The sequence below is a fragment of the Felis catus genome, chromosome C2 (genome assembly GCF_018350175.1).
Source record: "Felis catus isolate Fca126 chromosome C2, F.catus_Fca126_mat1.0, whole genome shotgun sequence".
Lineage (NCBI taxonomy): Eukaryota > Metazoa > Chordata > Mammalia > Carnivora > Felidae > Felis > Felis catus.
In genome coordinates this window covers 70,246,260-70,261,510 of record NC_058376.1, presented here as the reverse complement: position 1 = coordinate 70,261,510, position 15,251 = coordinate 70,246,260, and the positions used below count along the sequence as shown (strand labels likewise).

The window sequence follows — 15,251 nt, the reverse complement described above, 5'->3', positions numbered from 1 at the left end:
ACCCTCAATACCATATTCCCTTCAGTTACTCTTCTTCCAAGAAAAATATTTCTTCTTTTTTTTTTTTAAGAACAATATTTCTTTTGAGAGGCATGTGGTCACTAAAGAAAAGTAAGAGGGGGACCAGCTTTGAAAGTGAAATCCATCCCTTCAGCCCCCAGCGAGTTGGATGACCTCTAATTGCATGGCCTCTCTGTTGGCACAGGCGATAAGACTACCTTCCAGCTGCAGGTTCGACAGGTGGAGGATTACCCTGTGGACTTGTACTACCTGATGGACCTCTCCCTGTCCATGAAGGATGACTTGGACAGCATCCGAAACCTGGGCACCAAGCTGGCTGAGGAGATGAGGAAGCTCACCAGCAACTTCCGGTTGGGGTTCGGGTCTTTTGTAGACAAGAACATCTCCCCTTTCTCCTACACAGCACCGAGGTACCAGACCAATCCATGCATTGGGTGAGTGACCAGTCATCCTTCTGCTGGGTATTTAAGTGTAGGGGGAATGGAGTAGCAGGAAAACTTAGCCCAAAGAAAGGACTAGGGAAGGCATATTGGGGGACGGGGCAGGCTTCAGTGTTTAATCTGATCAGTGATGACCTAGTCCTGTCCCCTCAGCTGTGTGTGAAGACGTGAACTGTTGCAAGGCTGTGGGAAGGCATAATGATCATAGCTCATTTGTTTGCCTGCCTGATGTAGCACTGTTTTCTACATTGAGATATTTTATGTATGCATGTATGTCTGTATTTTTAATTTATTTTTAATTTACATCCAAGTTAGTTAGCATATAGTGCAACAATGATTTCAGGAGTAGATTCCTTAATGCCTCTTACCCATTTAGCCCATTCCCCCTCCCACAACCCCTCCAGTAACCCTCTGTTCTCTATATTTAAGAGTCTCTTATGTTTTGTCCCCCTCTCTGTTTATATATAATTTTTGCTTCCCTTCCCTTATGTTCATTTGTTTTGTATCTTAAATTCCACATATGAGTGAAGTCATATGATATTTGTCTTTCTCTGATGAATTTCACTTAGTGTAATACCTCTAGTTCCATCCACGTAGTTGCAAATGGCAAGAATTCCATTTCGCTGTTTGCCGACTAACACTCCATTTTGTGTATGTGTGTGTTTATGTGTATGTATGTGTGTATATATATGTGTATATGTATATATATATGTGTATATGTATACATATATGTGTATATGTGTATATACATATACATATATATATATATACATATATGTATGTATATATATGACATCTTCTTTATCCATTCATTCGTCGATGGACATTTGGGCTCTTTCCATACTTTGGCTATTGTCAATAGCACTGCTGTAAACTTTGGGCTACATGTGCCCCTTCAAAACAGCACACCTGTATCCCTTGGATAGATACCTAGTAGTACAATTGCTAGGTCATAGGGTAGTTCTAGTTTTAATTTTTGAGGAACCTCCATACTGTTTTCCAGAGTGGCTGCACCAGTTTGCATTCCCACTGGCAGTGCAAAAGAGATCCTCTCTCTCCGCATCCTCGCCAACATCTGTTGTTGCCTGAGTTGTTAATGTTAGCCATTCTGACAGGTGTGAAGTAGTATCTCATTGTGGTTTTGATTTGCATTTCCCAGATGCTGAGTGATGTTGAGCATTTTTTCACATGTCTGTTAGCCATCTGGTTGTCTCCTTTGGAAAAGTGTGTATTCATGTCTTTTGCCCATTTCTTCACTGGATTATTTGTTTTTTGGGTGTTGAGTTTGTTAAATTCTTTATAGATTTTGGATACTAAACCTTTGCAAATATCTTCTGCCATTCCGTTGGTTGCATTTTAGTTTTGCTGATTGTTTCCTTCACTGTGCAGAAGCTTTTTATTTTGATGAGGTCCCAAGAGTTCATTTTTGCTTTTGTTTCCCTTGCCTCCGGAGACATGCTGAGTAAGAAGTTGCTGGGGCTGAGGTCATAGAGGTTTTTGCCTGCTTTCTCCTCGAGGATTTTGATGGCTTCCTGTCTTAAGTTTAGGTCTTTCATCCATTTTGAGTTTATTTTTGTGTATGGGGTAAGAAAGTGGTCCAGGTTCATTTTTCTGCATGTCGCTGTCCAGTTTTCCCAGCACCACTTGCTGAAGAGACTGTCTTTATTCCATTGGATATTCTTTGCTGCTTTGTCAAAGATTAGTTGGCCATACGTTGGTGGGTCCATTTCTGGGTTCTCTGTTCTGTTCCATTGATCTGAGTGTCTGTTTTTGTGCCATATTTATTTATTTTTAAGCTTATTTATTCATTTTGAGAGAGACATAGACAGTGTGAGTGGGGGAGGGGCAGAGAAAGAGGGAGAGAGACAGAATCCCAAGCAGGCTCCATGCTGCCAGCGCAGAGCCCAGAGTGGGGCTTGAACTCACAAAACTGTGAGATCATGACCTGAGCCGAAACCAAGAGTCAAACGCTAATCCAACGGAACCTCCCAGGCGTCCCTCTACATTGAGTGATTTTAGACAATGTTTTCAGTAAGTGGACACCCAGGTTCAGGGAGGGAGCAGGCAGAACAGTGTAACCTTTCCTCTTGCTTGGGGTAAACTGAGGTGCTTGGGGATAAGTGAATTCAAAATCTGTCCCTGTTGTTATGTAAATATAACTTAACTTGGCAAAATGAAATGGAAGTCCTGGGTTTTAAAGGTATGATTTTGGGGGTGCCTGGGTGGCTCAGTTGGTTAAGCATCCGACTTCGGCTCAGGTCATGATATCACAGTCTGTGAGTTCGAGCCCCACATTGGGCTCTGTGCTGACAGCCCAGAGCCTGGAGCCTGTTTCAGATTCTGTGTCTCCCTCTCTCTCTGACCCTCCCCCATTCATGCTCTGTCTCTCTCTGTCTCAAAAATAAATAAAAACGTTAAAAAAAATTTAAAAAAAAAAAGGTATGATTTTGTTTTTTCCAACATAAGTCAAGTACTTGAATTGGAAAATATTTGACAGATTATCAGACAGCGGGAATTTCTAACTGCTCCAACAAATAAATCGAAAAGTGTGTCGTGATAGAAGTTTATTTCCTGCTTACCTAAATCCAGTGGACACCTCCCTTCCACGCGGTGACTCAGGGACCCTTGCTCTGCCCACCCTGTACTCCTCTATCTTCTACATGTGGCTTTTAGGGTCGTTGTGCCTGGGCGGACGCTCATAGGAGGAGCTTATGGGCCACCAGTGAATAGCCTTTGCCACTTCTGCACTTTATCAGACACGATGGAATTCTAGCAATGAAGCTGGAAACCAGTTCAGTTGTGCTCAGGAAGAAGAGGAAACAGGATTGGTGGACAGGACTCTGCCATGGTGTGTTTGTGTGGGGGGTGGAGGGTCACAGCCTCCAACTCCCCCAAGGCAACCTCTACAAGGTTCGTTTGTTTCCTTTCTAGTCTTACGAGTGTTCCTGTAAATGTCAGGATGATGTGGGCAGGATTACAATGAGTGGTAACTTCCAAGTTTTTCTTTCTCATCCCCACACACAACTTTAGTTAGGCTTTGGGATGTAAGACCCCAGAATACTTATTAGATAAGAAGCTGCTAAGACTGAGATTCTTACCAAGCATCAGGCACTGTACTATATGCCTTGAACCATGTGGATTATCTCATTCAAGTCTGATGGCAATCTTTTGAGGTCTCTAAGATTTATGTGAGCCAACCAAGGCTTAGGATAAACCACTTACCTAAGATTACACAACTTGTAAGGGGTAGATTTGGGGTAAGAGTCCAGACAAACTAGTTTTAGAGTCTGCATTCCCATTAATATGGTGCTTGCTTTTTCCGAATTCAAATCACATGACCGCACCGCACAGAGGCTTTACCTGAGTCTGAGGACAAACGCCCATCCCCAAACAACCCGACCTTCAAGGCGCTTGCCTAAGGGTAATGTTAGGTGATGCAACAGTAACATAGCCCCCAAATCTCAGTGGCTCAGCACCATCAGAGTGTCTTTCTTGCTTGTACAAACTCTGATGAGGCCTGAACTGGTTTCCACGGCAGCTCTCCTTTCAGCGGTGACTCAGATCCAGGACCTTCCACCTGTGGTGGCATTTTCAGTTCTTGGGTTACTTGGCTGCCCCTGGGGGGAAGAGAGCTGTTCCTAAGCCCCTGAGCCTGCCCAGCTCCCCAGCTAATCTCCCACAACCTCAACAGCTCCCAGGCCTGGGTTTGGCTGGGTGCTCAGGATGCAGTGGTGTTTATGCTGGTAATGTATGTCTTCCGGAATCTTTCCTAATTTTCTGTAAATCTCCTAGAAGCTCCCTTACGTGTTCCCCAGGGGTTGGGAACTGACACAATGGTGGGGAAGATAATAGATAAGAAAAAGATTTAAATACAAAAGCAATTCTAAATTCCTTAACTGTGAAGAGGCCCAGGTGTCATCATTTGCTGGGTTTAGCTTCCTCCTGGCCACAGGTGGCCTCTGGCATTATTATTACTTTGGTCCCGTCTCCAAGGCCTTTTCAGCTGAGTCTCAGTGCCGTGACCTGTTGTTGGAGTTTTGCTTCTTACCAGGTACAACAGCAGCTTAACCAAAGCCTTTTTCAATTCATCCCTAAGAGTGATTCTGTCTGCTTCTTTTCACCTCTGCCTTCTGATTGGGCCCTGTTTCTGGACAGACAGGGTATATCTCCACGGTCACTTCCCCAGGACCATCCACTCACTGTAAGATGTGCTAGATTGGCAGCCCAGAGAGGATGGAGGGGACTATCTCTGGAGACTCAGCATTCAGATATTCAGGGTTATCACGCACAATTTATCCAGAGTCCCTCTTGAAGGCCTGGAAGGCAGAACCAATTGTAGACGTAAAAGTCTTCTCGGTGAGCACAGGCACCCTGAAAGACTCGCAAGGCAGGAAATCTAGTGAAGAACAGGAGTTCTGAAGGAAACAGCAGGGCCGAGTCATGCAAATCTCTCTTCTGTAAGCTGGGCACCGCATCAGGGAGTCACTCTGGCTCAGTGAGCAGGCTGAGGTTTATCTCCGCACGGCCAGGCAGTGGAATGCATGTGGTGTCCTGGGTCCCAGAGATTCCCGCTGTTCCTGGGGAGAACAGCGAACGGTGGCTGTCCCTATACCTGATCCAGCCTGTGTGTGCTTTGTTAGAAGATTTGACCCAGAATAACCAGGATTTCCAGGTTTTCTAGAACAGCGGGCAGGTCTGTTGGAGCTGGGTTTGTACCACATGCTCCGCCGCTGCTGTCCTTACCACTCTTCATGTCGCACAGCTGGCCCGCCTCCCTTGTCTGCCTTTCATCCCTGGCCCGGTGCACACTGCCTGTGATCCTCGTCTATTCTTTTCCTTCAGCTAGTGCGCAGAGGAGAGTCATGGGGTTCTCCTCAAGCTCCGATGGCCCCTTCAGTTGGATTTTTCTCCCCTGAGGGAGTGGGAACAGCAAGAGCCCCCAGGAAGTTTTGGGAAAATAGAGTCAGGAGTGACTTAATCACCTATGCAGGACACCTCAGAGAAAAGAGAGCTGGTTTTTCATGGGGCTTTTCTGAGGTTTGTCCCTCCTCCTGCTCCAGACGTTTTTGCCAAAGGATCAAAATCCTAGATTCATCCCTTCCTATCTTAGAATGTGCTAGAAATGCCAGGACTGGAGTAAGTAGTAGTAACAGGGCTGCCATAATCGGAAAAAAGGCACAGTATCATTTAATCACCAGATTGAAAATCTGTTTACTTGCTATTTTGAGTAACAGGAAGAGTGTCACTGAGAAAAGTCATGTGGGATTTACTGATAGAGGATTTGAAGGATTAATGCAGCCTGTTATCCCCGGCCCTGAAGACATTTCCTTTTGCTCGAGGTATCGGGCTGTTGTTGAAATACATGTCATGTCTCATTTATAGGTGGGGCCTAACAAAGCCAAACTCACGGAAACAGAGTAGACTGGTAATTGCTGGGAGGTGGGGGGAACATGGAGATGTTGGTCAAAAGGTACAGACTTCCAGTTATAAGATGAGTATGTCCTGGGGATGTAGCGTATGGCACAGTGATGCTAGTTAACGGTATTATACTTGGAGCATACACTTGTATACTTGGAAGAGAGTGAGTAGATCTTAAATGTTCTCACCACACAACAAAAATGGAAATACACATGCAAAAATCTGGGCAAGTAAACTGACATATTTCATCCTTCATCATTTATGTTTTCCCTTACCCTCCGTGTGTTTCTTCCAAGGGTCATAGTATTCCTTCATCACCTTGATGGTGTTATTTCATTGTCTTCTGACATGTCCTGTGGCTGATGAGAAGGTGGCTGTCCATCTAATGGTTTTCCTTCTCTCTGGTGGCTTTTAATATTTTCCTGTGCTTTTCATATTCTATAATGGTACACATTTGAATGTGTCTAGATTGGATTTGCTTTTATTTACATTGCTCAGAATCTGGTCTGCTTGTTTAATCAGAGAATACGTCTTTATCCTTGAAAATTCTCAGACATTTTCTCTTTGATTCCTCTATCTTCTTAATTTTCTTTCTTTTTTAAAAAGATGTTTATTACTTATTTCTGAGAGAATATGCACACGTGCATACAAGTTGGGGAAGGGAAAGAGTGGGGGAGAGAGGATCCCAAGCAGGCAAGCAGACTCCGCACTGTCGGTGCTGAGCCCGACCTGGGGCTTGAACCCATGAACCTGTAAGATCATGACCTGAGCCAAGATCAAGAGTCAGACACTTAACTGACTGAGCCACTGAGGGGCTCCTCTCCTCTTCATTTTCTAACGCTAATTTCCCTAGTAAGAAATTTCTTCTAGTTTACCATTTTGGTTTTTAGTTGGTTAGTCCATACACTGAAGTTTCATATTTGAATTTCACTGACTATAGTTTTTATTTGGTTCTTTTTCCAAACTTCTGTTTTTTATATTGTTTTGTTTTCACAGTCTTGTTTTTTTTTTCTTCTAATAATATCCTGTTCTGGCTTTTGGTATGTATTCTTTCCTCTCCTTTAATGTTTTAAATATCCTTGCGTTTACAGTGCTTCAAATCATTCTGTTATCTCTGTTTCTTGAACGGCACATCATTCAGTTTGTTGCATTTGTGGACATTCCTTCATGGTGGTTTGTTTCTCACGGGATCCATAGTTTGTCATAAGCTCCTCTTCATCCGAGGTGGTTTTCTGGGCGAGGATCACAGCCCCATCCTTGTAGGGCAGTTATGTGTTTGCCTGGATCCTCCGGGTTTCGATGGGACTAGTTTTCCTGTTTATTGTTCCTTTGGGGGTTCCTTCACCATAAAGTAGTGAATCCTGACTTGCTCGAGCCTGGAGTTAACAATTTTTATGGGTGATTCATCTTGCTCTCGGCCCAGAATGGCCCTTCCTTGCTTCTTTCCCAGGCTAGTGGCTGGAATTTGTGTCTTTCATTTTGGTGACAGGGCAGCTCTTTGTAGAGCTTAGCTTTATGAAGAGAGCCCTGTTCCAGTGCTTCATCCGTCCCCGTTAGAATCGTGCCCCCAACCCTTAGGACCTCCGTCGGGTCCTGGCACATCCGGGAGCTCTTTGGCATGAGCTCTTACTCCAGGCCCACCTCATCTTGAAACTGTACTCATTTGTTGAATGGTTTTTTTTTTTCCTTCATCTCCGGCAGCTGGGATTTCCCCGCTAAGCTTCCATATTAACATTTACATATGAGCATTTTGAAAAATTATATGTTATCTGGCAGTTCTGTATTTAGACTAAGACAGAGCTGTTTCCAGTCAGCTTGTCCCACAATATTGTCCTGAAGCCATAGATTGTTTTCTGGATTTGCCTGGGTCTAGCGTCTTCAAATTGGAATCACTTTTCTTACGTACATGCTCCCCCAGGCAACTTAAGCATATATATTTTACTTACCTTCTTGGTTATAATCCTTGATGGAATAACTCCCTATACATGGCCCCAAACAGGGCTCTACAGACAGACACAGGGTGGGGGCTGGAGCATTTCCTGGAGTTAGACCCCCAAGTGCCCAGACCTTCAGTTCACTCAGTTCTGCCAGAGGTTAAATTAAATAGTCACAGGGGACATCGTATTTTAGTGACTATGGGACATGCAGCAGGATCTGTGACAAAGCTGTTTTCCTCAAAGAGATGACTGATTTGGTTGTAGTAAATTCTCTGCCATGAAGGCTTCTCTCTGGCAAACACATTTTCTATTTCCTGATTATTTAATAGTAATTCTCCAAGTAAAAATATATCTACTTAATGTTGTTAGCATGAATAAAAGGGGAAAGGTAAAAAATGCCAAGCTAATTTTGGTGAGCTTTTCACAGCTTCCCTGGCTTTCTCGCCGAACAGCAGTTATCATTCTTTTCCTCTCCTTTCTCTCCTCACCCCACTCGGTCAACTGTGACAACAATCACATTCCCAAAGTCCTGCATAGTAGACCAGAACCACACAGAGAGGAGGAGCGGCCTGAAGGAAGGGAAAATTTGTGTGTGTTTTCTTCCTCCTGCACCTGTCCATTTGTCAAATAACTACCAATAGGACCTCGTCCGCTCATTTCCTTCTTCTCTCCAGGAATATAATTTCCATGACCTTGTCTTCAAGGAAAAATGAGATGGGAATGAAAAATTTGATGGTCCAGATCATATATAGAAAAGTCTGTTCTGTCCAAGCACAAGGTACAAGTGAAGTGTGAGGAAGAAGGAGGGAGTGAAGCCAAGGGAAGGCAGGTGGATGAAGCCTGTAGCTCCCGCCCCCATCCAGAGAGAGTCGTGGCCAGAATGGCAGTGGGGTTGACTCTGTCCAGAGCCGGTTTGCTGCGGTGACTGGTGGATGGAGCAGGCACTGTAGGTCCTGAAGGAGAGTGGAATGGCCTCTTAGAAAGCCAAAGTTTGCCTCTTGTTTGGAGGAAGGGAACCTGTCCAGACCTGCCCTGGCTGCTGCTTCTTGGCTGCAGTTAGGCAGGATTCCCTAGCAGTTGCTAAGCCTGTTTCCCTCTCCATGCACATGGCTTAAGTTGGATTATAACCACCCGCCCCGCCCCCCCACCCCCCTCCCACCCCCGCCCATGCCTCTCTGTTAGTGTTGTTTTTTTTTTTCCATCATTTGTTCTAAAAGAGAGGCTTTCTTTTTTTTTTTTTTTTTTTAATTTTTTTTTTTTCAACGTTTATTTATTTTTGGGACAGAGAGAGACAGAGCATGAACAGGGGAGGAGCAGAGAGAGAGGGAGACACAGAATCGGAAACAGGCTCCAGGCTCTGAGCCATCAGTCCAGAGCCCGACGCGGGGCTCGAACTCACGGACCACGAGATCGTGACCTGGCTGAAGTCGGACGCTTAACCGACTGCGCCACCCAGGCGCCCCGAGAGGCTTTCTTAATGTGGCCGCAAACTTGCACAGTCTCTTTCAGTCTGCCTTCTCAGCCTCGCTTTGGCCTATCCTCACCTTGTCTGCCCCCACTGCAGCTTCACTGGCCTTCCTTGTTCTTGGGCTCCCTGTGTTCTCTCCTGCCACGGGGCTCTTGCATGTGTACTTCTCTCTGGCCAGGACCCTCTTCCCTCTCCCCTCGAGAATCCACTGGTGAAACAATGGAAGGCCTCTCTTCCTGTGTCAGTGACTGCATGCCAAGCTGAGACTCCTAGATCTGTAATTGGAATCTAATTTCCTCCAGGGATGGAACCACTCAGGATCTCAACTGCAGACTGAAGATGAGATCGCCCAGTATTGCAGGAGAAAGACGTGGCATTAACTTGCTATTGAGACGCAATACTTGCCTCTTCCCAAATTGCCACATCTAATTTTCCATCTGAGGACAGTTAGCTTCTGAGTGATCTCTGTTGCATTTAGGAGAGCTGGTCGCTTATCATCACAATATTTATAAATGAATGAAGTAGCAGATAGAATGCCTTCGTTCCTGTTCCACTAGCTTTTGCTCATGTGCCAGGATGTCCTTCGCATCTCTGAGTGGGTTCACTCAAAGGGATTCTATGTGATCTTTTAACACGTGGCAGCAGCAGAGTTGATGTGGGAAGCTGCTTTCATATAGTACCTCTGTTCAGGCTGCTCTCACTCGACACTGCCCACCTTTCTTAGCCCAAAAGATCCTTCCCTGCTGTGCTGCCCAGGCCATGGTGCCCATGCCACTGGTCCCTCCCATCTTTCAAGGCCCATGGCAGGGCATCTCTGTGACGTATTCCTCTGACGGCAGTAGTCTGCTATTATCTCCTTTTTTCGAACCATTTGTCCGTTCCATTCACATACAACCTGGATATGCTGACTTGCCTGTAGTGTAGGGCTTGGCCTTTGTAGAGTAAGAACCATGTTGTCTCTCTCTTTGTGTGTCCCAGGGGCACACAGTAGGTGCTGGGTAAATATTCATTACTGCTGCTCAAGGCACTCAGTGAACACACAGAGTACTTGGTTGCTTAAGATTTACCTACAGTGGTGGAAAGTGACTCTTCTCTTCTTTCTCTCTAGTTACAAATTATTCCCAAACTGCGTCCCATCCTTTGGGTTCCGCCATCTGCTGCCCCTTACAGACAGAGTTGACAGCTTCAATGAGGAGGTTCGGAAACAGAGGGTGTCCCGGAACCGCGATGCTCCCGAAGGAGGCTTTGATGCAATACTCCAGGCGGCTGTCTGCAAGGTAACTTTTCTTTCTGTTTCATCTCTACATGTGGGCGGGCGTTGGCCCTGCCGGTAGGAGATGGCAGATTTTGAGCCACCCCAGCCTGTGGCTCGTGTCCATTCTTACATCCGAGGGTGAGCTCAGGGACCTTTGGGGAAACCTACAGCAGTCAAGTCAGCTGGAGCTCAGTGATGGGTCGGGGCGGGTGTATGTCTCTGTTTCAGGGTGTGGCCATGTGTGTGTGACGGGACGCTGTCTTTGCCAGAAGACAGCTGTTCTGCATTTATGCATTAGACTCTTGCTTCTTTTGGTGGGAAAAGGTAAAGTTCAAGCCCTATGCATGAGGCCTGTTGAGCCTTCTGGCCCAGTTTTGGCCAACCTTAAAGATTGCTGGATTAGCGAATCTGGCTGAAAAAGAGAACTGCATGTCATCTCAGGTTGCATTTCTATTTGTTTTTCTCCAGCTTTTCTGTGGTGTATGAATCCAGAGGGAGGACACAGACCTAGGTCAGAAATGAACCCATGCTCTGAGAGGTTCCAGTCCCAGTGAAATAGATAAATGGAACGTTGGTGATAGCTTTTTGTTTTAATTGAAGTATAGTTGACACATGGTGCATTAATTTCAGGTGTACAACATAGTGATTTGATAAACATATGTATTATGCTGTGTTCATCACAAGAGTAGCTACCCTCTGTCATCATAGTACATGTTATAATACCACTGACTACATTCCCTATGCTGTGCCTTTGATCTCCGTACATTATTCTTCCCAGAACTGGAAGCCCATACCTCCCACGACCCTTCACTCATTTGGCCCATTCTCCCACTGCCCTCCTCTCTGGCAATCATCAGCTTGTTCTCTGGGTCTATTTCTGCTTTTTGTTTATTTGTTTGTTCATTTGATTTGTTTTTTAAATTCCACATGTAAGTGACATCATATGGTATGTGTCTTTCTCTGTCCGACTTCTTTCATTTAGCGTTATACCCTCGAGGCCCATCCATGTTGTTGCAAATGTCAAGATCTCATTCTTTTTGTGTAGCTGAATAATATTCCATTATATGTGTATGTGTGTGTGCACACACCATTTCCTCTTTATCCATTCATCTCTCAGTGGACACTTGGGGTGTCCCCATATCTTGGCACTGTAAATAATGCTGCATTAAACATAAACACATAGATCTTTTCAAGTGTTTTCATTTTCTTTGGTCAATACAGTAGTAGAATTACTGGATGATATGGTATTTATATTTTTCACTTTTTAAGGAACTTCCCTATGATTTTCCAGTGGCTCTACCAATTTCTATTCTCACCAACAGTACATGAGAGTTCCTTTTTCTCCACATCCGCCCTGACACTTGGTAGGTAATAACTTATTCCTAAACTAGTTTGCTACTATCAAAACAACTCAATAACAGCAAGATTTTTTTAAAAAATCACTCTTGAATTTGCCATTCCAACACATACTTTCACAATTTTTTCCGAGTGCTCATCACTGAGCATGCCCTCTTGAAAATTTCGGTGGCTCAGCAGTAGGGCGATCGCTGGGACCCCCATGTTTGGGGGAGGGGCTAAAACTCAGTTTGGAGAGGCTGCTGTTCATTTACTAAGTGGTAAGCACTTAATTAACCACTTACATAGTTTCTGACCTCAGCACGTGTCCAGTGTGTCACAGACCCACTTTTTCTCCACTCCGTCCTTGACCTGGTGATAAGAGAGCCACAGTTGTCCTTTCTGAAATAAAAAACTGAAATGGTAGACAGGGAGGGATAAGGGGAAGGAAAAAATGGGAAGAAAGCGTAGTTGCCTGCGGTTGCCTTCTTGGTCCCCCTGCAGCTCTGTCGTCATTCACTGTGTCCTCGGGGCCACCCCTAAAGGAGATGGCCTTGCGGTGGCTGCGCCGCCCTTCCCGGCTGCTGGGCCAGAGCCAAACAGTTTGGTTCAGAGGCCTCTGGTGGTTTGTAGCAGCCCAGGAAAGCCAGACGGAACATGGCTGGAATGTGTTCAGCTCTCAGTCTTTACACTGTGTCACAATATAGGCCATTTATGGATTTGCTTCAGAAAGAAAAATTACATTTTTGACTGGCATTCAGACATTGATCATATGAGGCGTTGTCTTCACAGATATTCTGCCGAATCTCCTTCTTGGCAGGGACAAATAGTGCAGGGAAAACAGGATCCCTCTCATCTATCTCCCCAGCTCGAGGATTTTGTGGATTTTCTTTTTATGGGGGAGGAAATCATCCTTAGGGCTTGAGGGAAAGAACTCAGTGGCAGAACAAAGCCATGTCCAGTTATGTTAATTCTGATAGAGTGATCGGAAAGGCCACGGTTGAATGCCTGAGGCACAGTGGTCTCCGAGAAGCCGAGAAGCCGCAGGATCTACTCTTGTGTTTACAGAACCTTCCCATAGAGATGCTGGCAGATTTCTTAAACCACTGTGTGAATGTACTGTGTGAATTATTGCTCACTTTATGACCGTATTTCAGTTTTAGGTGTTGACATTTTCCTCTTCTTCCCACCATGGCCTTAGCAATGGCGAGTACCTGGAAGGTTCCTAACTGCTGGGAATTATGTAGTCTATGAGCCAGCAGTGGCTCTCTTAGTATTTCTTTTCATGTGTACTGTCAGTTTCTGCTTGGGGACATTTCATGCAGTTTTTTCTTACTTGGAATCACCTATTTATAACAAATGTCATCCTTCCTAGTTCACCACACCCTTACTTATAGAAGCCATATATTGGAAGTAGATTTTGGCTTACCTTTTGATAAAAGACCATGTAGCAATCATACCCTTAAAGGACATTTAAAGATTTGAATAATTCTTTTTTTTTTTTTATTTTTATTTTATTAATTTTATTTTTTAAAATTTACATCCAAATTACTTAGCATATAGTGCAACAATGATTGCAGGAGTAGATGCCTTAATGCCCCTTACCCATTTAGCCCATCCCCCCCCACCCCTCCAGTAACCCTCTGTTTGTTTTCCATATTTATGAGTCTCTTCTGTTTTGTCCCCCTCCCTGTTTTTATATTATTTTTGCTTCCCTTCCCTTATGTTCATCTGTTTTGTCTCTTAAAGTCCTCATATGAGTGAAGTCATATGATATTTGTCTTTCTCTGACTGGCTAATTTCACTTAGCATAATACCCTCCAGGTCCATCCATGTAGTTGCAAATGGCAAGATTTCATTCTTTTTGATTGCCGAGTAATACTCCATTGTACATATATACCACATCTTCTTTATCCATTCATCGATCGATGGACATTTGGGCTCTTTCCATACTTTGGCTATTGTTGATAGTGCTGCTATAAACATTGGGGTGCATGTGTTCCTTAGAAATAGCACTCCTGTATCCCGTGGATAAGTGCCTAGTAGTGCAATTGCTGGGTCGTAGGGTAGTTCTATTTTTAGTTTTTTGAGGAACCTCCATACTGTTTTCCAGAGTGGCTGCCCCAGCTTGCATTCCCAAGGATTTGAATAATTCTTGATAAAGTAAGAGAGGAAGGGAAAGCAAGTAATAAAACAGCATAAACATATGATCCTACTTGACAAACAAAAGAGAGAAGAATGTGGAAAAGATTGGAAGTATATAGACTGAAGTGTTAACAGTGGTTGTCTCTGGTGATAGGATTATGTGTGGTTTTTGTTTTCTCTGTTTTTTTTTTTTAATTTTATATTTACCTACATTTTCACAATGATTTGGTATGATGTTTTTACTTTTTTTTTTTTTTTTAATTTATTTAGAGAGAGAGAGAGAGCAAGAGAGAGCACTTGAGTATGGAAGGGGCAGAGAGAGAATCCCAAGCAGGCTCCGCACTGTCAGTGCAGAGCCCAACGTGGGGCTCAGTCTCACAAACCTTGAGATCATGACCTAAGCCAAAATCAAGAGTTGGATGCTTCACCAACTGAGCCACCCCAGTACCCCTGTTTTATAATGAAACAGCTCAAACATATGGAAGTAGAACAGTGAAATTAAACCCACATACCTGTTGTCCATCTTTGCCAGTTACCAACTCCTAGACGATCTGATTTGTGTGCCTAACCACTCTCTCCCATTATTTGAAGTAAATCCCAGGTACCATTTATTTCAATGATATTTAGATTTGTAATAATAATTAGATTTTGAGAGTTGTTTTTTTAAGAGTCCTAAGCATTTCTTACTTTGTTTACTGAGTTTTCTGCTGCCTCCTGATTTGGGCAGATTAAAGGTGCTTCCACTGAATCCTGCAAACTGACTGTGACAGAGCCCACAGGTCTGTGAGCTCTGGCTGGAGAGTGGTGTCAGGAAGGCTGGAGCTGGCTGGGCAGCGCGTGTGCCCCCCCCCCCCCACCTCTCCCCGCGCCCCTACCTCCCCTGAAGGGAGCGACCCTGAGCCCTTGAAGATGAGCTGATAGCAGGCCTGTGTCGCAGCTCACAGGGGGCTCTTTGTTCTGGTTTCCTTCTTGCTGTGGTTTTCCTGGGATAGACTGTTAGTTATCAACTTGTGTGATTTAGGAGTATGTTCATATGACTGGCCCTAAATCCCACCTCTGTGGCCCACTTTATAGTTCTTGGAAAGCTGTTCTTTGCAAAAAGAAGGAAACTGTTTCTATGTAGGATTCCATTTAGGACAAGGATCCTGATTCTACGAGTGGAAGTCTTTATCCCGCTCAGGTCACATTGCTGTGAGAGGTCATTTAACAGTGTCCACAGCTAAGGGACGCTT

The 15,251-nt window shown here is 44.5% G+C and overlaps 1 protein-coding gene across 2 annotated transcripts in view; it reads left to right on the top strand.

Moving 5' to 3' along the window:
• Positions 1–15,251, top strand: part of ITGB5 (integrin subunit beta 5) — a 122,307-nt gene that overhangs the window by 33,545 nt on the left and 73,511 nt on the right. For both annotated transcript variants that reach the window (XM_023260248.2, XR_002745280.2), the window contains exons 4-5: positions 206–455; positions 10,393–10,561. In XM_023260248.2, coding sequence (XP_023116016.1) covers positions 206–455; positions 10,393–10,561 — 419 coding nt within the window. The remainder of the gene's footprint in view (positions 1–205; positions 456–10,392; positions 10,562–15,251) is intronic.